This window comes from Pezoporus flaviventris, unplaced genomic scaffold (assembly GCF_033815535.1).
Source record: "Pezoporus flaviventris isolate CSIRO_AGI_PZ_B2104156 unplaced genomic scaffold, CSIRO_AGI_Pfla_v1 ptg000078l, whole genome shotgun sequence".
Taxonomy (NCBI): Eukaryota; Metazoa; Chordata; class Aves; order Psittaciformes; family Psittacidae; genus Pezoporus; species Pezoporus flaviventris.
Window position 1 is genome coordinate 3,883,971 of NW_026892626.1, and position 22,443 is coordinate 3,906,413.

Sequence of the window (22,443 nt, forward strand, 5' to 3'; positions counted from 1 at the left end):
AATGGAATCTAAGTACTGGAAGGTGTCAGAAATGTAGAAGTGGACTTGAGCTAGCTGAAAGTTTTGCACGCACTGTCAGATATTTTCACTTCCTTAATATTCGCAAACAGATCAGAATACTTCTGGATCAGTGAGGTAGTCTACACTCAGTTTCATGCAGTGGATTGTTTATTCCGAATCAGAATTGTCAGCAAGCTTGGCTTCAAGTGCTACAGATTTACGTCTTTAGTGCACAGCTGTGAGGAGTACAAAGTGGAGAAAAGGGGTATTTATGGGCTCAACAAGTGCAATTTTAAAGGGGATATTCCTGTGTCCTACAGCAAAGAATTGAGTTGTGCTGCTTCAGAGCTCATTGCAAGAGTTCGCACCTAGGAGAAAACTAGTATCAGGAGATAAGAGGTATGCACCAGGCAAAAGGCAAGAATCACATTAACGCTTCTAGCTGAAGTCTCCAGACTCTTTCTTCTGCCAGGTAGAACTGAACTCAGTGTAAATGATCGTCGTGTTATTGGGCAGCCAACCTGATATAAACTGGACAAGGGAGCATAGAAAGCACAAGCTGAGAATGTCGGTTTCCTTCTACTTACTCTATTTTCTGCTCTTTCTATCTGACCGGTTGTTTGTGAAAGTCCTATGGCTCTTGAACTGTTCAAGAAAGATACACCTTATATTCTGACATATTCTTAAGAATGTTAAAAGATCTTCTGTGAGTGACAGTACAAAAGGTTGCATTTGTCTCTAAAAAGGTCACAGGGACTATGATTCCTATGTATGTTCTAATGACAAAAAAGACAAATGCATTTCAGTTTTTCCCTAATGTAACATGGGTACAGTATGCATGACACGTGTCAGTCCTGCTGAGGTGTGAGGGGAATAGAACATATTCCCACAGTGCTAGAGTCCTATTTACTCGTAGTAAAAAAAAAGTGATAATAGTAAAAGCAATAGCAGTTGGTTTTTCTGGTATTAGTAATTGTTTTAATGGAGTTGCAGAGTTCGGGTTTCTTCTCTGTTAATTTTATTATGAAACTCAAAAGATTTTAGGGCATCTCTCCATTTGTTTAGACATTTATAAATACGTGGTATTAAACCAAAATGGTGTCAGGGTAGTAGGCAAATAGTTCTCTTTTAGTAATATGAGCATTTAAAAACAGTATATGGCCTGACAGGAAAACAAACTTGACAACAGTTTTTCCTGTAATTTTCCAGACTCCAGCAAGAGTTTCACTGAATGGGTCAGTGTTTACCAGCAACTTTACTGTCATCTTCTTTGGACATGTTTCTTTTCACAACATGTTTGCCTGCCTGCAACTCCATGCCGCCACTAACATCCAGCCTCATTTAAGTATTGACTTCCAGCATTCTTTGCCTTTGCTCCAGTCTCTGGGACTTGCTGGAGAAAACCAAGTGAAGGTGTCAGCTATGAGAAGTGACAAGTATAAGGGCATGTTTGATGTTGTCCTTGGGCCTTGCAGTTTGAAAGCTGATGGAGAAGTGAGCCTAGCAAGCAATGAAACAGATACAGAATGGGTGCTTACTTTTAGAAACAAGTGTGTCAGTCTAGAGGTAAGCCTGGATTGTTTTCTGCATGACATTCTAGTCTGTGTGTTTCATATCATAATGAGTTACAGAGAACTATCTCCTGACACAGTTATTTATGGAGAGGACAGGTTTGGTCATTTAGGTTGTTTTGGTAGAGCAGTGAGCCAGAGCACTTGCAGAGGGAGTGTATTTGAAGATGAAAATTTGGAAATATAAAATGGTTACTGCTGTTACCATAAAATAGTTGCTTAATAATAGCTTTTTAATTAAAATAAATTATTGTCCTAGAATATAATGAAAAGCATGTCCTTTCAGTTTGAAATTTTGAAAGCTTTCTTTATGGTTATGAACTTTTTCTTCTACAGTACTTGTGAAAGGATTGTTGTAGGATTATTTTTTTCCCATGCCATTTATTTTTGTTTTCTTTTGTTTCACTGAGAAATTTCTGATTTCTCTTTAAAACAAGCAGTCTTGTATGCTTCTTTCCAAAAGCTTATTGGTTTGGAAAGAAGAAATACTTAATCATTAATTAGAAACAAATTAAGAAGACAGTTGCTTTACTTTGCATGCTTTAAATAGTATTATCTTTTCTGTTGCAGAGAATGGGATTGCCTCATGCTGTAGCCTTTGGGGGCTCATTTCATCAGAACATCTGTGATGTGGGTTTGTTAATGAACCTCCAGTGTGATGGCAGAACAGTTAATGTGCAGATAGACACTTCCTGCAAACAGGAATATATGCTGCAAGGGGTGCTCAGGCATTCAGTTCACTGGCTGAGTCAGCTTGGGCTGCCTTCTGAAAACTCTGTCTTGTTATCTGCAGCCACAGACTCCACCACAGAGGGCATTTTGTTGCTGCAGGCTGGCAAGTGCAAACTTAAGGCTAGAGGAGATCTCTCTATTCAGAATAAAACTGAATGGACACTGGAAACGGAAACAGAATGTCAGCTTCTGCAGGTAGATCTTGGAGGGTATTAAAGAGAGATGTGGGCTCAAATGCAGGTCATAGAGGATTTTAGCTAAAACTACAGTGTTTGAGTGCTTGAAAGCCACTCTTGAGACACACCTGTCTTACAGCATTAGGCAAAAAAAATGTTGAATATGTCCTTTTCATAGGTGTTCTCTGTAGACTGAGGCAAATTCGGTCTTTGCTGCTTGTTACCTTTGCAGACCAAGACTGCCATCTAAGGTTGAACAGAAGTTTTAGTTCGAACTATTCATCAAAAAATACATTCTCTGGTCTGTCTTTTTTATCAAAGTTGTGAAATTTCCTTGTTTTTTTTTTCCCATTTAACCTCACTGAAGACATTAGAAAGAATAAGTATTGCAAATTTAGGGGTTACTTCCAGATGTTCAGAAGCATTTATATTCTGCTTTTAACTCGTCAGTTTTAATTTCTTCAACTACAAAGTAGCAATATAAACCCCAAAGTTACAGGAAAGTGCGTGTCAACCATAGTGAAAAGGGAATGAAAACCACTTCAAATATTAAAAATAGTAGAATTTTCCAGTTGTTTACAAATACTGTGAAAGAATAGAAGGAAACATTTCATTGGGATGTTGCACAAGACAAGCTTGAAGTTTTAGTATTAAAAAAAAAATAATCCTTGTAACACCAGATGCAAGAATGTCTGTTAGGCCTGTTAGTTTTTGTGGGTTAGTTGTTTAAAATCAGATTGGTCTGGTCTGAATGAAACAGAGGATGTTCAGTAAACTTTGCCATTCTAAAGAAACAGGCATTTTGTATTTTTGTAAATGTAAAACTTCATATAGATTCAGAAGCTGTAAATTCTTCAGGGCAATCCTAAAATCTTCCCTCAGACCTTGTTCAGGCAAAATTGCCATCTTAGTGTTGGAGGAAAATGGCAGTGCAGAGATTGTAGGTTTTGTCTGTGATCTTGTAACCTAAAATGTCCTTTTCCCTGTGCTAAAGGGAGGAATAAAAAGTCTCAATGCTGACTTGTCTTAAAGTGTATGTCTAATCCAAACGATATGTATATTTTTAAATCCTTATAGGATCTCTGTATTCCAACTCAGTCATGGCTCACAGGATCTATTCAGAAAGACAAGTGCCAAGCAGAACTTTTCTGTGTCCTTGAAACAGAAGGCAAGACTGCCCATCTTGAAGTGAGAGCAGAGCGCAAGCCAAAGGTTACACTGGAAATTCAGTTCAGGCATGACCTCCCTCAACTGAGGGAAATCCCAAGGGAAAATAAGCTGTCTATCACTGCACGAAAACAGTTAAAATATCATATGGGAATAGGAATTAAATCAGGTGACTGTGAGCTTCAAATGAATGGAGACTTTGACCCTGAAAAGAAGCTTCAGTGGAAAATGGGTATAGAAAACAAATGCCAAACAATTCAGGTATTGGAAGGAATTTCTTCACTTTACTCTTGAATTTATACATGTAAACCAGGATCTTTGCTCCTAGACTAGTGTCAAAAGAAAATAAAAACTCTCATGATTTCAGTGGTAGCAGAGAAACAAGAAAAACATTCTTCAGGTTTTTGAAGAAACTGAAATTTTCTTCTTTCAGTTTTCTTTTCTTCACATTACCTTTGGAGCAAGTCTAAAAAGTCTGAAAAGTGTAGTTTTCTATGGCATAAGGCAAATTTCTGTGAATCTGCCTACAGTTAGTGGACTTGCTTGTACTAACTCTGATGTATTTTTTTTAAAAGCATGGTTGAGAAATCTGCAGGGAATTTCTAATCTTTAGAAATAAAAAGCATTCGAAGTTGTCTTTGGCTTTGTCAGTGATTACAGTTTGACAACCAAACTCTGAAATAGTTTAAAATATGTAAGTAAATGGGGAATTTCAGGACAGAATATTTTCACTCAGCTTTACAGAAAACTGAAATTGCTAACAAACTGATACACAATGTATGACGAGCACTGTGGAGGACACAGTGAAAATGCCAGCATTAAACAGATTTCCTGTAAGACCTCAGCTGAGAAATATTCTGGGGAGTTTAGTTGAAAAACAGTGACATTTTGAACAAGCTCTTTTGGATTGCCCTGATGAGCCATTTCTCTGTGGTAATTCTTGCAGATGCTGACCATATAATTGCCCTTGAGCTGAACCTTACCAATGACAGTGTCGTAACTGAGCACCACCAAATCACTACTTCTGTTTCATTAATGAGTTCTAACTTTGGGTTTGTTGGGAACGTTACTATAGATGCTGAGTGAACAGCAGCTAGCAGGATAAGAAAAAGAGTAGTGTCTTTGTTGGAAAGATTCAGCCAGTAGAAAAATACAGCAAAAACTGGAGTTCTGTGGAAGGGTATCACTCTATATCATACATATATCATTTCTATACAAAACAAAGGAATTGAAGCCCTGTCTCTGGGACAACTGACCTGGGAGGTCCCCGTCTCTGAAGGGGTCCCTTGCTGATCCCTTCAGTGCTTCCCAAGTAACGAAAGTGTGCTGTGACCTCTTTCAGCCGTGTAGCATGACACACTGAGCTCCTTTTGCCTTATGATGGAGTGAAAAATGGCACTTTTTCCCCTCAAATCTTGCCAGTAGTTTGTTTTCCCAGGCCAGACTGTTGTAGGTGACTGGAAGGGGAGAAATTCTATAGCACGATTTCCTGAGGTAACAGTTCTGAATTTAGCTGCAGACTTTTCCTACTGAAAATTTGTGTTGCTGTTGGAAATCCTGGTATCATGGCACTTGGCCTCTCACAGATCTCACCAGTCAGTGCTATATGGGCAGGAATGTAAAGGACAGAATTGTACAGAAAGTTTGAGAGCTGTTACACAGAAAGATCTGTGGATTCAATGTGCAAATCAGGGTAACTCTGAATATACAAAGACAAGATTCACCTCCCCTCTTACAAAAAAGGAGCTGCCATAATAAACCTATGCATACAGTCTGGTTTCACTGGATTTGTGGATGTCTTGGGCCACTGGAGCAGTGCCAAGCATGGAAAATCAATTGACTTTTCACTTGGGCAGGAAGAGGTTGGCATATTGTCCTGTATCTGCTTATGCTGGCTCACTCATCAGAAATGTCAGACCTATTCAAAATAAAAAAGACAAAATGTGTAAAATGTAATAAAAAGCTGTCGAGATTTCTGAAACATCATATGGATATGCTGCCTCACACACTTGATTTACAGCTAGGTGCTATTAGAGCTACTTGTTAGAACTAAAAAGTTTCAGGTGTATAGTGTATTGTGGATAAGTGTAAAAGTGGTGAATTTTTGATTTTATTTTGCTTGTACAGGATCTTGGAGCACCAGTAACAATTGATTGTTCAGGCTATGTTTTGATGGATAAAGTGCACCTAGATTCACAGACTTGGATCACTGTCGATGAAAGTAAATTACAAGGACTCGTTATACTTAAAGTCACTGATGTAAGTGTCCTGCAGGCTGTTGGACTGCATGTACACAGTACTGAGTAACATACTCTATAAACTATTTTATTTGGAACAAAGAATCAAGCTTTAGTAATAAATGTGAGAATAAAAATAAAATCTTTGAAAATCTGGCACCTGTAATGTGCAGTAAAACAGATGTATAAGATAATAGTATACATGCTATGGCACTTCCCTCAATAATTTCCTTGTTATGCTCTCTGTGTGTACTTTTTAAAGTTCTGCTGTTTTATGTTCCTTATGTGCCAAATATGTTAAGACATGCAAACCGACATATGCCGATCTTGCTCCAGATATATTACAGGTGCTCCACGATAACACTGTTCATTCATCATGAAAGCATACAGCAATGCGCAAGAAGAAAAAGAGGTGGTGATTTATAGAGCAATCGCTGTAATTATGGAGCATAATAGGCAGCAATTGATTAAGATACTGCTGTTTGTTTCTTCAGTAAAACAGAAGCACAACTTGCTTTCCTTTTGACAATTACAAGTTTGACTTCTCTTGTAATCAGTGCAGGAGAATAGAGTACACACAGAGAGAAGTATCTTCTTCCTTGTGATCATTTGCCTTCTTGACATAACTTATAATTTTTGCATATTTCTGAGGTGTAAACTGATAGCTAGTGGGGGGAGTTCCTTGCCATCAGAGAGAAACATTTACACCTTCTTCCTTCTTAGCTGAAATATGTGGTTTTTTTAGTCCTGTTAGACTTGATGTTTTCCTCTTTCCCACCTTAACTTCCTAAAGTTCAGTGCAATTGGTTTTGATTAGTATTAAATGTAGAACAGATAGATTTGCTAAATTTCTATTTCAAGCTGTATATTGCAGCAAGCTTTTGGGTTCTACACATGCTTTGCTGTTTATGTTGAGAAATATTTACAGGAAAGACAAGAGCTGGATGCAGTGCTAACCCATAACATTCAAGGAGCTGCTGACATTGGCATTCCTATGAGGATGTTAATAGATGTGGTATCAGAAAAAAAAAGTGACTTCTATAAAAGACTTATTCACTTCTGTGTGAACAGCAAGCAAGTAAGTATTTTCTCCATATGAGTAAGATGTGAAATAAAGGTTAAAATGAACTAATGAATTGATTTGGTTAAATACTGTTTCTCCATTTGATATAGCTAAGGCCTTTACAGGAATACTCTGCAGGGGCTGGTTTGGTTGTAAAGACCTTAACTGGATGAAAGCAGTATCTGTCAACAGCTCGTGTGCAGTATGGTCTCATTTCTATACAAAACAAAGGAATCGAAGCCCTGTCTCTGGGATTACTGACCTCGGAGACCCCCAAGTCCCTGTCACTTCTAGCAACAGATTTGACACGAGCAGTGATCCATGATCACATTTGCAAACTGTATCAAACCCTTCTTGCCAAGTATCTTCACTTGGTACAGCATATTCCCTATTACAGTACAAAGTTGTGACTTACAAAGAAAAATAGACAATTCTTCACTATAGGTTTTTGATAGAATTCATAATTTTACTCTAATGTGTAATTAGTGCAATCTTTACAATTAATCAGAGAAGTCTCAGTATCAGAGATATGCCACAGTTAACTTTGGTCTTATTTGGACTGAACAGATTACAGAAGAACTAAGCTTTGTCCAGAAGTTGGATGTTGTGTCTCTTAACTACAAATTTACTCATAACATAGAAGCACTGAAGACTTTGCAAATAAGAGACAGGATTCAGTTGCAGGTAAGTTATTGGACAGTGACAGGGGAGACATGAATCCAGCCTGGAATCATGCCAAGATGGAAGCTGTAGCTGTAGAAGTCAGATGGCAAACACCAGAGGGTGTAGATGTGACTTTGTACTTCCTGCTTTCTTTCTCTCTTTCCCCCTAAAGTTCAGGGTGCAGGGGAGTGCACAAGCTCCCTTTGTTCTCGAGGGAAGTCCAAATGCTCGCTTTGTTCTTGAGGGGTTGGGAGAAGAATTGGCTGGACCAGAACTTTTCATAGGAATGGGAGGTTAGTTCCTAATGCCCAAGCCACAGCTAAGCTTACAGCATGCAGTGCATCAGGAGGGAAATGCATTTTAGCTCATATGCCTAGTCTGTCTGCAGCATACCTTGTGTAGACTAGACAGAGGTGAGTACTGAGATGATTTCATGGTTTACATTCCAAATAGTAGTTTCCTCCCAGACTCTGCCTGGTGTGCTGTTTTTTTTTATCTGAGATACCCAAGCCTACAGCACAACACTTACTCTTTATTTATCATTTAACTCCTTGAACAGGGTTAAGGTATGGCCATTTTGGAGAATGTGTGTTAAAATGATGGATTTAAAAATCAAAAGGACATCTGTAACTATGTTGTGTTATAAAATTATATGAGATTAGGTTTCTTGACACGTCTTTGAGATGATACTGCCTGAACCAAAGAAAGAACCCTGACTGACAGGAACTTTACATTTACAAAGCTGCCTTTTCACAATTTACCTTTGTTGCACACAGGCTATCCTGAACCTGAATGTAATCAAGAGCTTTAGTATGAAAGCACATTATGGTGCTCACCTAACAGCTCTTGAGGGACAAATCCGGGAGTTTGGAACAGGTACCAACATAACTGGGAATTTCCATCATACATGGCCATGGCTGCTGCAAGCCAGAGTCCCATCATCTTTACAGGTAGTTTCTTTTGTTTGTTTTTTTTTTTAATACAAATTATTGTCCTTTATTATAATGTAATAGCCCCTGGCTTGAATGAGAGCTGCCATTTTGTAATGTACAGGATGGAAGCTGATATTTTTTGATATTTAAAAACGCTGAACTATTAAAAACGTGAACTACTGAAATAGAAAATTTCTTTTTGGCTGCTTTCTGGACCAGATTATGCCATTCTGATCAGTGTTAGCACAGTGTGCATTGATACTGTAATTATAGGAAAATAGTTTTAGTATGTTGCATCAGGAATTGCAATATTGCTCCTATGTTCTTTAATGGGAATTTTATATTTAAAGAAGTACTGTTTTCAAGTGCTGTTTTCAGGGAAGTGTTGGAGTACCTACTGTCTGGTTGATATTGGAAGTGTGCATCAATCAAGGATCCTTTATATAAAAGGAGTCATGTTTTTGTGGGATGGAAGAGAACCTAATGAGAATTCGATATAAACCAGTGAGGCTGGTGTAGTTTGTAATTCATTCAGTTGAATGGGTTCATCCTGGAAAGTCATAGATGATTAATAAAAGGCTAAGATTTTTTGTTAATGGATAGATTTTTGACTAGAGAGAACTTTATTTCACTTCCATTTTTCTTATGTTTTAAAATTAAATAGTATTTAAATGTTTCAAGAACTTACATCTACGTGTAATTTTTTAGGTGGATGTAGTTTTTCAAGGGGGAAACACAACTCAAGAAAGTTACGTGCACATTGCAGCTGAAGAAACATCAATCACGTACATAATAAACTCCTATTATGTTGGTCACCACGTGGCTATCTTATGCCAAAGTGTACATAATAGTGAGGAACTACAGGCATCTGGCTACCCTAAGGCAATCAACTTGATTCTTAGTTTACAGAAATCAGGTAGGAACCTACCATTCCTTGCAAATTCTTTGTTAGATAATAGCTCTTCAAGGATGTTTCACCTATTCCTTCAACATCTACAAACTGACTAAGATCTGCTGGTAGTGCCTGAAAAAGGGCTTTTTCTTGTGTGTAAGTAAAACTGTCATTCTTTAACTGCATCTGTTATTAGTTGTATTACATCTGTTTGGGGGGTTTTAGTTCCAGGAAAGATCTCGTGAGGTACAACGCCTGCTGAAACAAATGATCCCCAAAAAACTTAGCTGCATAAAATAAATTCCCAGTATCAGACAAAAAAAACCCTTGTTACAGAACACAAGAAGTGTGAGTTCTGGTGTAGTTTAAAAAGGGTTTTGAAAATAATTCTAAATTACTCTTGTTGTTTGAACTGGAGGGGAGACAGACCCAGTCTGAATAAGCCAGTCTGTCCTCAGAACTTGCTCTGGCATAAATCCTATCTGCATATCCCTCAACTGCTGATTCATATTGTGGTCAAATACCTTCAATGCCCACATGGGAGAATATTCATGTTGAAAAAAACGCAACAACTGTGAGAGCACCAAAGAGTAGGAATTATTGAGGTTAGCAGAGATTGAATCAATACTAAATGTTAGTGTCACAGTCTCCTTTCACCCATTCTGAAAAAAGCAACAGGACAACAAGTGGCTTTCAGGACACCCACCAGAGTGGTCACTGTATGATTGCATACATGTCTGTGATTTTATCTTCTCTGTAAAGAGTTTTAGGGTTTCACATCTCTCATTTTTATCTCTTAGCAGTCTGTATTTTCATCTTCAAATATGAAAAGCTGGTAGGAAGGTGGGGGAAAGATCCTCAAGTTGTGTTGCTTGAGCAGGGTTGGTCTGCTGTAGCTGGAACTGAAGAAGTCAGAAGAGGTCAAAACAGCTCAGAAATTCTCTACAAAAAGCCACTACTAACTGCCAACTGCTATAGTTGGCTCTATAAGCTACTCAGCTCTAGCTGCAAAAACACACTACTGTTGGGAACTGACTTGTCACTTAACACTTGTATGTGGGTACACAACTTTGTTAACTCTAGACTTTGTATGTGCAGGGTCAACCAGAGAACTCTGCACTCCTTCAATCACAGGCCAAAGCTCTTTTCATCCTGAAAGGATGACATTTCAATGACGAATATCTTAACCCAAAAGCTAGCTGGATTGATTTTATGCAGGTGGAACTGAAACTTCTTGAGAATGAGCCTTTCAAAATGGCACTATTTTTTTTCTTGCTGTTTAGAAAACAAAGCCAAGACTATCTGTGAAATCCAGTATGATGGCAAAGATATATGTGTGTCTCTGGATATTGACACAGACTTTCAGCCTTATGGTATATTTGAATTCATGGCAGAGGTGAAGCATTCAATATCACTTCTCCATCATCTAGGACTTCCCTTCTTTCTTAAGGTAATAAACCATGGATCTTTTGTTGTGCTTTGATTAAGGTTGTCATCTGAGTTATACTAGCATGAATCCAGAGTACTTCCAGTGACTTCAGTGAAATTATTCCAGATTTATACAAGTGCAGATGAGAGGTGACTTGGCCCAGTTTATCTGAATCCTTGTTTATCTTAAGTACACAGTTAATTGTCTGTTTCACCTGAAATCCCCAATTTCAAATTTCAGGATCATTTCAGGAAGGCATTAATCTACAGTCACTTCGTAGCTGATATGGCTTACTAAAGTAGGAAGGACTTTTGGTAGAATACCCCTGTCCTTCTGTCCTGGCTGGGCTTAATCCGTGACACCTCTATAACTAGAGAATTCTTTGACTTAGTTAAACCATTTGTAGCATAGATACCCCAAATGTTTGTGTTGAATAAACAGAAATAGATTTCTATTCCAAACCACTTGGTAGGATCAACAAAGGCTGTACCTGTTCATCCCTTGGGAGAAAGCAGTGTTAGTAAATATGTCTCCTTCCCTTTTGAAGAGTGGCATACAGAACAGTGTGTCCAAGTAATCCATCACTTTATCTTCAAGTAAGAGGACGTCTAGTTAGAATACAAGATTAGAATTTTCTGAAAATAGATGTTAGATCAATATTAAATCTGCATAATAAGTGTGTTTCAAGGGAATGCCAACAGTTTATTAAAAGGTATTAGATATATTCCCCTTCTTCTTTCCCCCTTACTGTTGAGCAAAATGTCTTTTATTCTCTAAATGTTTAGGTGAAATAAAGAAAAACAGAGATAGTAATTCTTTAGGTACCTCACTCATGTATAAAGTATGAGTGTAACCATGGGACTTCAGAAATTACTGTTCCCACAGACTTCAGTAAACACAAAATATGTTAAAACTTAAGTGTAGGAGAAAGCACTCATCTTCCCCGAAGGGATTCTAGCAGTTTCAGCATAAAGCTGTAGATGAATTAGCAGCTGTGGGAGGAAGAAGATACCGTGAAGTAAAAAGATTTGTAGAGCACCATCTGTTTAATCAAAGAAAAAAAAAGAAAAAAAAAAAATAAGGAAAAGCAGGTTTTTTACAGTCTATAAAAAGAAGGGTGGAGGAGACATAAACAAGAACCAGTGGGTCTAGACTTAAACCAGATAAAGGTACCTTGATATTAAGGCTAATATTTGTTAATAATGCAAATGCATAGCTATTGAAAAACACAGGAAAAAAGGCAGACAGCTCTTGATGCTTTTGTGTTGAGTCTAGAAAAGTGCAGTCAAGATGATGGCTTTAAGTCAGCCAAGAGATTGTGCTCACTTGAGGTGAAATGCTGGGTAGAAGCTATGGTGTGTGATTGCTTATTTCTGCCTCCCTCCCTCCAACAGATGACAGTTCAGGAAGTCCTGACTGAAGATGAAATCAAAGGAGCTCTGAGGCTGACCTATGAACAAAACACAAACTTCTCATTTACCATCAGTAGGAAAAAAGACCAACAAGGGTAAAAGTATCGTTCTGAGAACTGTAAAAGTGTCATGAGGCTATTATTTTTCCATGGAAAAAGTTACTGGTTTAGTCACTAAAGTACTGGTGAAATGGTTAACAAATCTTTGATAAAGTGAATAGTCACAGCAGAAAGTCTGTGTTTCTCAAGAAGTTTATGAAGGGCTACAGAGAGATTCCCCTCCTCATAGGAGTATGCTTTGTCTTTTTGTGTGTCCCCACAGTATTGAAGTTAATGGACAGTGAAATAATTCAGAAAGCTCTAGGTCTGAGCCAGCCAACTACTTAAAAATAGACCTTAATGTGGCATAACTGATAAATTCTTAGTAAATCGTTTTGACACAGTTGAACCTTGCAAAATTATGATGACTCTCTCAGTTTTTTCTAAGTTGGTATCAGTATGGCTATAGCTGCTGTGCTAATTCCTCTGTTTCTTTTCTATCTTATAAAATTTTCAAAGTTCTTTAAAGAAATGAAGAATTAATAGAATAATTCTTTACTTTGAAAGTGTGTTCTAGTCAGCATCTAAACAGAAATGTTTGGTATAGCATGTAAACAAAACTGTAGGCTTTTGAGGGTGTTCAAGAGGTGTAGTATTTTCAGTCTTAGGGTATTTCAGTATTTCTTCAGTTTCCAGCAAAAGACCTTTGTGCTGAAAAGTCTTCTAAGTTCTGTCAAACTCTAATAAATTCTGTGTCTGGAAACCATGACAATACCTGCAAAGTCAGATTCCAAAATACCTTTCTATTTTTTAAAAAGCTGATGCATTTACTATGGTTAATAAATTGCTAGCCAAATTAATTTCTGATCCAGGGAGCCACATTCTGTCATTGGGATAATGTCCTGGGTTCAGCAGTAGCAGTCATGTTTCTCCTTTGTGATAGCTAGTGCAGTGCTGTGCAGATGCATACACAGATTTTTCACTGGGATCAGAGAGAAACAGTGGTGCTGCTGTTTGGTCTCCTTTACCTTTGTATAAATGCATCAAAAAACGTGAGCTGGACAAGCATTCAGTGGGAGATACTGTAATTTGTAACTCTAAAGCTGTGGCAGATTCAGATTGCTCAGATGAACTTGGGCTGTCAGTGAGGGTGGACTTTCTGAAATGCTGTTCAACAAAAGTACATTTCTTCCCTTTAGTGAAGAGTTGACTATAAAAGCCCTCCAGACTCATCTCTACTTTCTACAGTACTTCCCCAGTGCAGCAGAACTGTCTTCTAAGGTAACTGTCTGAAGTTTATCTGTCACATACATCACTACAAATTAGATTTGTCTGACATTTTAGTACTCAAGCTGTATTATTTCTAGTACTATTATCTCTGACCTTTATGTTGTTGAGGTGGTTCATGTTTTCAAAGATGCTAACAGTCCCTATTGGAAAAGGACTAAAAAACCCATTGGAAAAGACTCCATTTGACTCTGCTTCCATGCATCTGCCTTCATTATGACTTCTGGTAGACTCTTCCCAGGAATGATTTTAATTATTCTGGCTTCTAAGAAAAGAGAGACTGGACAGACAGCAGTGCTGGATATTGGCTATTTGCAGTGCAGGAATGCTCAACAGCAGTATAAGTAAGGAAGTTGAATGGGTTATTTGTCAGTCAAATAGGGCACAGTTACTCCTGCTCACATAAAAAGATACTTTCTTATGTGTTTTATTCAATTTATGCTGTTTTGCAGCTGTGTCTTATATAATGGGAATGAATATACAATCAGATCTCTCAGGTCCTGAGGACCATAATGTAACAAACATACTGTGTAAAGAATGTGAGCACAATATTTATTTTATCTTTCTCTCTCTTTTTTTTTAATTATTTTATGGGAACTTGAAAAGGTAAATTATGATATGAGTGAAGCAAAAGGCAAACTCTACCTCAGGATGGAAGAAAGGGATTTCAATGTTACAGCTAAGCTAACTGTCACTAGAACCAGCTACACTAATGTCATTGAAGTAATACAGACAATGTCCCAGGTTGGTACCGTCAACTCAGAAGGCAAAAGACAAGCTGTGACTGGCCTCTTTCTAGAGTGTGGTGTTCAGGATGCTGGCTGCCAAACAGTGAAGATAAAATACAGCTCCAGCTGCTGTGAGGTGTTTTGCCCTTGATTTCTGCAGTAGCATGAGCAAACATTGAACTGTAGGTTAGTTGAGTGTCCAATGGTATAAACTGTTGTTTGATTTTATATTTCCTTCTGTAGACAAAAGTACATATATAGGATATATAGCAAATAAGAAAAATAACATTACAAACTGACCAATTGCCAATTTTTATTATGCAGGTACCACACGTTTCTTTTCCTACATAGATATTGTTGTTTATGCTGTCTGCTGGATTCATTCTGTAACAATGGGCCTCTTGATGTTGTAAAAATTATTCATTGAGGTAAAAGAGAGATAGAAGATGAAAATATGTAACAAGCCAGGACTGTTGTAAAGGGGATACTCTATTGTTTATGTATGTTCCGTTGTGTGAGAACATGATTTACTGTAGAATTGAAGTTAAGCAGAATTTAATAGCTGCTTGTACAAAAGCAGTGGGCTTTGGGGTGTTATTGTAGTAGACCTTTTATAAACACATTTCTGAAGCTCGATTCCACAGGGCTTTACTGTATCAGAGTTACACACTTAGGTTTTTAACTTTGCAGGGAATTTGGGATTTAATATGTTTCCCTTCTTTTATTTTTAGTTAAAAATTCTTCCAAGGCAACTTGTGGTTATGATGGACTACAAAAAAGGCAACAGAACACGTATCCTGAGGCATATTGTTCTGTGGGATGGCAAGGAGATAAAGGTTACAGGCACTTACACTGGACTCTTCCCAAAGTTGCCTGGAGGTCATCATGTTCAGGGTAGGTTTCTAAAGTCTTTTGCCAGTGTTGATAGACTATAAAATAAACTAGACCATATGAATCTCATTTCAAAATGCTTATTTAAATGGTTTCAATCCAGGCCTTTTAAGATCTTATTTACTTTAAATTCATTGTAAGTCTGGCTGTTAGAAACATCCACTTCTGAACACTATTTCTGCTTTGTGGATGTGGAATGTAAAGCTTAAATAAACTTCAGCAGTGCCAGGGAAAAGTCTGGGCAGAGTCAAAAGTCATCGACAAATTAAAATGTTATTATTTTACAACAAATTTCAGATATGTTTGGGGTTAAATGACACATCTTGCTTTATTTTTATATTTGACTTTTTATACTTTGAATATTTTAAGTATTTCATGAAAAGCAAAGGAAACCTAGGAACAAGTTTTGGACTAGATACAGTTTGTAAACAGGGAAGAGAGTTAAAGTATTGCAGCTACTTTTATTCTAGCCAAAGCACTTCTGTTTGGTTTTCTCTTTTCTTTTTCCTTTGTATGTTTTTGCAGCTTCAGAATACAATTTTATGTTTTGTTATTACTTGTCACCTATTTCTGAGGCTTTTTTCAGAAACTGTAGTGAATTCTGTTACTCTGCTGCACTTGGTACTGCAGGGAACACTGGTCATGCTGGCTAAACCCTTATGTTGAGGCTGTGTTATCTGAAAATAGAGAAAATAATTGTAGTCAGTGTTTGAGTTGTAAGATGTTCCTCTTGCTGTGTAAGATCGTCTCAGATTCATAAAGATTACTTTCCTGGCTGTTCTTGCTGGAAATAGTAGGTATCTTTGCAATAATCTTTGGATTACTGCAGGTAGTTACTGTTTTGCTAAATAGAGGACTCTTGTTTTCCCTTAAGTTTCTTCATATTCCTCAGAAATCAGCACACTACACTGGGGCTGTTGGATGTGTGCATGTGTGTATGAGCAAAGACCATGTTTTCTCTGGGAACCAACTGTTGCCCTGCTACCTGTGGGAGAATATGTCCTATCCCTTTATCAGAAAATCAATGGTCATGATTTGTGGTGGTGAAAACTTACTTGTTTTTTTCCCTTGTAGTGGAACTTTTCCATCCCCTCTCCATTCCTTTTCCATGGCATGCCAGTGTCAACTTACATGTGAAACATTCGGCACATAGTCACCAAGATGATATTACTGTCATCTGGAATGAGAAGGACCAGGTACAACAGCCCAGAGCAAATAAACGTCAGGAGGATTACAGCAATATCAGATGCTTCTTTTTTTTTGTTTTCTTTCTGTAAAATAGGCATTAAGCAAGCCAAGGGTATTCCAGTAGGAGGCAAACTATCTTTCTTGGATATATAAAAGGCTATGACTATGAAAGATGAGTAGGTGATTGATACTCTTGTTGAAAGCATTTTCAGGCCATGCTATATTAAATGCTATATATTAAAGTCATCATTGTTTTCTAAAAAACATAAATAGCAAAAAAAAAGAGAATTAGGAGAATTTTGGTTGATTTCCAAACGTGGTTAGACAGGGAAGCTCACTGACTTGCAACTAACTATGCTATCTTTATACGTGCATCTGAAATGGCAGCATCTTTCCTGACTGTTACATTGTTTTCTGAATAAATGACAGATAAAAGACAGTGTGTAAAAGATGTTACTCTACAGAAACATACATTTGCCTGCAAAAAGAATTAGAATTTCTTATTTCCTTTAAAAGTGCTAAAATTCCAAAATTTACTTTAGAAGTTGTATAGAATGTATTTTTGTACTAATGCTTGTATTACCACAACTATTTAAATGCCACCACTATTTAAATTGCCACAAAAATATTTTGCTCCCAGCAACATTACAGAATTTAGCTCCTGATTCTGCAGATGTTCTTTCTTGTGCTTCAGCTTCTCAGGCTGTGTCTAACACACAGGCAGTGGAGCCTACAGGGCCTAAACATGAGACCAAATTTAAGCCTTATCAAACTTAAGCATGATTCATGATTTTAGTAAAATCCAGAGAATAGTTTTACTTTCAGCTGTGTCATGTAGGGAATTCAAGTAGCAAAATGTCCTTATTTAAACATTAATGTGCCTCACTACTTCAAAAAGGACTTGGTTGCACAGGTAATTCATCTGAGGAAAAGGTGCAGAGAAATCTTACTGGGTGTGTGCTTGAGGATAGTATGTGAGAGGTGTTCCATTTCACAAGTTCCTTTTATATCTGTTGATCTGGATCAGATATCAGTGTCATCTTCTCTGAAGTTTGGAAGAGACCGTACAAACTGCAGAGCTAGTATTGCCCATCCATTTAATTACACTTTGAAGCAGCTGGAGGTCCATTCGCTGTCAGACAGAAGAGGCAGAAAGTACAACCAGCAGGTGAGATCATGAGAAAGGGTTGTGTGTGACTAGAAAGGCTTTGAAATACATTTTTGAGGTGTGCTTGCAAAGAATTTGTGGGGGAAAAGAACAACTCAACAAATCATCCTACAAAATAAAAGACTACAGAATATTTTCTTTCTGAAAATGCTCTGTGGGGGACAGGACACTCCTGTTGCTGAGGCTAAACTTTCTGCTCAATAATAAGTTGTGCAAACTGTGCAGTGTTCTGTTGGTTCATCTTTGGTACTCAATAGTGGTGCCACAGAGTGGTCTCTGATTGTTTTCAGTCAACAGGGCTCAAGCATCGTATTCAGAGGAATAAGTTCTCTTGCAGTGTCATTATTCTACTGGTGTCATTAATTGCTATGCATGGTAGACCAAACAGCTTCCAGAGAAGATAACAGAAAGACTGCTGTTTCCTCACTTGCAAAAACAGTTTTCCTGTGTTTTTGTCTAAGGCCCTGAGCTTCCAGACCACGTGGAGTTCAGTGGAGGTTTAACATTGTTCTATTGCAGTTTTAATCATGTTTCTTTTCTTCTCCACTGGGTAAAGATCATTCTGGTAGATTACCCTGCAGGCTCTTCTAGTTCTAGTCTTGCTTCTCTGGACAGTCCTTCTCTTCTGGTTTCAGCTGCAGTTGACAGGGAATGGTGGGCAGCCTGCTAACATCCAGCTGACCCTGGAGGATAAATCAATGATGGACAGCACTGCCTGGGGTGGCTGTATGATACTCTCTTCAGGTCAGGTAGGAGTCTGAGTCTAAGAAGGGATGGCTGTAGCTAAATTTCTTGGTTTGAATCCCACAGAATCTGGGGTTTTTGCACTTGTTTTCGTATGAAAAACCTTCTACTTAAAGTTAGCCTTTTCCTCTCTCAGAGGAAGAAAAACAAAGCCTCTGAATAATTCTGTTTCATGTTGCCAGGTATGTTTTTATTTGGGATGCAGCTTTCCCTCAGGACAGAATCATCATCCCCTTGGGTTTCTTGCTAAAAACTGTAGAAGTCTTTTATTGATATAGACCACTACGGAGTTCTCACATGGGTGTATTTTTGCCCAGAAAACACACTCATCTGGGATATACCAAACACATTTTTTTTTAATATTACTAATATACATGTCTTAATTTTCCCCCTCTTCCAGCTTCAGAGACTATTACATATGGAACACCTGCATGCGTGTGGTTCTCTAGAGCAAAGATCAGCATTGTTTAATGAACATCTAGATCTGAGCTGGGATAACAAAAAATTCAAACACAACTTAACTTTTGAGGTAAGAGAAGGCAGTTGTATCTGTTAACTCACCATTTTTAGGGAAGCTGTTTGTAATAGATAGGAACTTACTTAGTTTTTATATGTACTTTTGAGTGGATTTTAGGAAAGCATCTGTGGGGTACCACTTTCTGTGGCATACAATTGTTCCATTTTACCTTTTACATATATTTCAGTATAGGAAGAAAGGTAAATGTAGCATAAATAAGAAAGAATGAGTTCTTGCAAACTTGAGACCTAAAATTTAGAGGCCCTAAATTTGCAAAACTGTTGAGTTAATTCTGTAGGATGGGAACCAGTAACTGTGATGACTGGCCAAAACATTGTCAAGTGGAAATGTGACTTTTTGGAAATGTTAGGTTAAAACCCTGAAGCTACTAGAATAAAAAAAGCCAGCACAGGGACGGGATGACGTTGAGAGCTGGGATGAGTGGGCATAGAGGAGTCTTTTAAGATTCTTTTGTCATGTTCTAACTTTGTTTTCTTGGTTCATTGCAGAGAAATCAGTTCTTGTATCCTAATAAGTTTCAGTTAGAAGCTGTTCTGGAGAATGTATTCCTGACCTCATGCACCAAACAGAAGATTCTGGGTAAAGTGGAAACAAACTACTTGTCTAGCCTGGACTATGATATGAGCTTTGAGTTCTGTGACCGTCCACATGTAAGTCTCACGTAAACTCACTGAACGTACTTCACTTTAAATGTAATTACTCATTTGAGAGTCCATTTTCCTCAGCTGTAACTTTATATGAAAATTGCCATACTTCTGTAACTTAACAAGCCATAAATAGAAAGTATCTTTTGATGGCCTGAGGCAGAAAGATTCTGATTGCCACTGTAGTATATTCTTTAGGTCCTGTTACAATTCCCACTCTAAATATTCCCACTTCCTCCATGTTCTTTCTTTCTCCTTCCTCTCTCAAAGGTCTTTTAATTTCATATTTCTGAAGAATATCAAAACTGGCTCTAAAAAAGGAAACTAGAGCAGAATAAAAGTGCTTTCCTTCCCCTGTAGGTAAAAGGTTACTGTTTTTTATGGCTGCTCTGCTGGCAGTGATGGATTTTTGAACCTTAATGTAACCTTGTAGTTGTCATTGATTTTTATATTGCACACATAAACCAAAGACACACCTGTGGTCTTCCTTAGGTGCACACTGAACCCCAGATTTGTGAGAAATAATCACAGCAAACACAAAACTTGGACTTTGTAATGAGTGTGGTCTCTTTTCAGTTCCCAGATGCTGAAATGCATCCCAGTTTTTTCCTCATTCACTATCAATCAGAGAAGGTCACAGTCTGTTAGCAATAGGTATCAGCAGACAGTGAAAGCTTTTTCCAGAACTCTGTTAGAGCTTGTTTATAATGCCAAATATGTGTATGCATTTCACTACAAAAGCCTCTGTGTTCTTATGGATCCTTCCCTTCAAAGGCACGCAGCAAAATGTCAGCTAGAGTAGCTGAGAAGCATAAGACAAAAAAAACCCAATAAACGTGTTTTAATGAAAGATAGTTATAGCTGTTCATCTTGTCCTAGGCTGTAATCACTGACCATGTTTTGTTACACCATGGAAACTGAAGGGGTACTGAAGTAAGACAATGCTGAGTGAGGAGGAAGACGTGCTGGTTTCTGAAAGGACAAGTCTTGTTCATCACTTCACTGTTTGAATGCTGACATTGTACAGCTTCTTACTACTCTATGCAGAGCCCGTTTCTTTGGAAGAAGTAAGCTTTAACACTTTTTTTTGTTTGTACCTAGGTAATTGTTTTCTCTGGAAAGCACCAGCTCAACAAAGATGACATCATTTTGCAGTCAGAGAGCAGGTTCCACCTTGCTGATCATGGGAGAGATGAGGGGTTGATTGGAATATCCTTAAAAAATCAGAGTACAGCTGATGTGAAGAACTATTCTTTGGAAATTGAAGTGAGTTTTTATTTTAGTATAGTGCCACTGGGATTTGAGTTTTGTTTTTTAAAGGCCTACTGCCACCTAGCATCCAAACTGATCAGGTGCAGGCAGTGACTGTAAAACAGCAGACAAGTACAGGCAACATAAAATACTCCTGGTTTCTTTAGTTCTGGTGTCAAAGGATCAGTTATGCAATGTGCATGCAGTACGATCAAGAGAGAAGGGAAAGTACCAGCATTAATTATCTGCAGAGCTCAGTGACAAATACAGTAAGTGTTATCAACTGGAGTATATAAGGTATATAAAAGTTTTAAGAGGCTGTGTGTTATTATAGCATGACTGACTCGTTTGATAAGGCACTAAGCATCATTTGCCAGAAAAAAGAACTGGCCTTAAGAAAGGCACAGAACAACTAATATGATGCTCATCCTGAGGCAAATCTCTTTCTTTTTCTTTCCCCTCTATTTTGTATTTGCCTTCAATTTGCTGTGTAGTGAATAAGGTGGAGAAGCTGATGATGGCAGCAGAGTGAAGCAGAAGAGTAATGTGGTCAGCTGCATCCAAACTCTTCATTAGAAGGAATGTAGGCAGTTAGTCATAATTAACTGAGACAATAGGCCATCCCTTAACAAAACGATAATGATTTAATCAGTAGCAGGCTAAGACAAATAGTTATTTTTCCCTCTCTGTTTAGAAAGGAGATGAAAGAAGTATAATCCGCTCTGATTGGGCTTTCTGTATTCTGTTTTAGATTAAATGGTCCACATTAGGGAGTTGACTGTTACAGTATGTTTCTTTCATTGTACCATTAAAATATTGTCCACAAGTCTTGTGGAGTCTGGTCATTCAGCTCTTGAGCCCATCATCCTAATACTTGTGTCTTACTTGAGAGTATAACTCCTGTTTGTTTCCTGTTGGGAAATACTTCCCTCACCACTTACCCGTCTGTGGGCAGCATTGATACTTGAGCATCATCCCTGAACATGCATTAATTCTGTGTGGTGGCTTTGAATACATGTTTTTCCTTTATGGCTACAGTTAAGAGCCTTTGAAGATATTTGGCTAGGCCTGACAGGAACTGCTGCTTCCTCATCTGCGCAGAGTCAAATCCTGGTGGAGGGGATTGTTGATCAGAAAGAGAAAGTAAAAATAGCTGCTTCTAAAGGAAAGGAATGTTTCCAGTGCTACGTGGGGTATTTGAAAGGTACGTACATTCATGGATGATACTTTTAGTCATAAGATTTAGTTTTAGGCAGGTAGTTGTTCTTGATCCTTATGGGTCTGTTTCAACTTGAGATATTCTGTGATTCACAGCTCTCACTAGTGTGAAGAAGCAGGAAGAAAGGCTGTGTCTCTCTAGCACCAAGCTAGCTCAGTTTTATGACAATTCAATCTGTGGTCTACCAGATATTGAAAAGCTGAAGCTTCAGAGCAGTTATACAAGGGTCAGTTTGGGAAACATTTTTATGACTGTTAGCCAGGGAAGGATTGTAATTGATGGTGATCAAATATAGGATTAATTTCTTCTTGATTTAGCCATCTTACAGTTGTGCATCATTTAAGATAATCATTGCATTCCAGTTTCAATGAAAGGACAAAGGAAGGCACCTCCAGAGGCATGCAACAGGGTGCGTGCAGTCACCCTCTGCAGCTGACTCTCAGCAGCAGTCAGTTTTGACTGACAACAGAGAG

The 22,443-nt window shown here is 38.0% G+C and overlaps 1 protein-coding gene across 1 annotated transcript in view; it reads left to right on the forward strand.

The window, feature by feature from the left end:
- LOC133279990 (uncharacterized) overlaps nt 1–22,443 on the forward strand; it is a 94,003-nt gene that overhangs the window by 57,727 nt on the left and 13,833 nt on the right. Inside the window, exons 41-60 of the mRNA XM_061474274.1 lie at nt 1,210–1,566; nt 2,142–2,498; nt 3,557–3,907; nt 5,774–5,905; nt 6,812–6,961; nt 7,514–7,630; nt 8,386–8,559; nt 9,250–9,457; nt 10,717–10,883; nt 12,257–12,369; nt 13,512–13,593; nt 14,206–14,343; nt 15,059–15,221; nt 16,293–16,414; nt 17,434–17,574; nt 18,210–18,323; nt 18,719–18,847; nt 19,345–19,506; nt 20,602–20,766; nt 21,790–21,955. Coding sequence (XP_061330258.1) covers nt 1,210–1,566; nt 2,142–2,498; nt 3,557–3,907; nt 5,774–5,905; nt 6,812–6,961; nt 7,514–7,630; nt 8,386–8,559; nt 9,250–9,457; nt 10,717–10,883; nt 12,257–12,369; nt 13,512–13,593; nt 14,206–14,343; nt 15,059–15,221; nt 16,293–16,414; nt 17,434–17,574; nt 18,210–18,323; nt 18,719–18,847; nt 19,345–19,506; nt 20,602–20,766; nt 21,790–21,955 — 3,508 coding nt within the window. The remainder of the gene's footprint in view (nt 1–1,209; nt 1,567–2,141; nt 2,499–3,556; nt 3,908–5,773; nt 5,906–6,811; nt 6,962–7,513; nt 7,631–8,385; nt 8,560–9,249; nt 9,458–10,716; nt 10,884–12,256; nt 12,370–13,511; nt 13,594–14,205; nt 14,344–15,058; nt 15,222–16,292; nt 16,415–17,433; nt 17,575–18,209; nt 18,324–18,718; nt 18,848–19,344; nt 19,507–20,601; nt 20,767–21,789; nt 21,956–22,443) is intronic.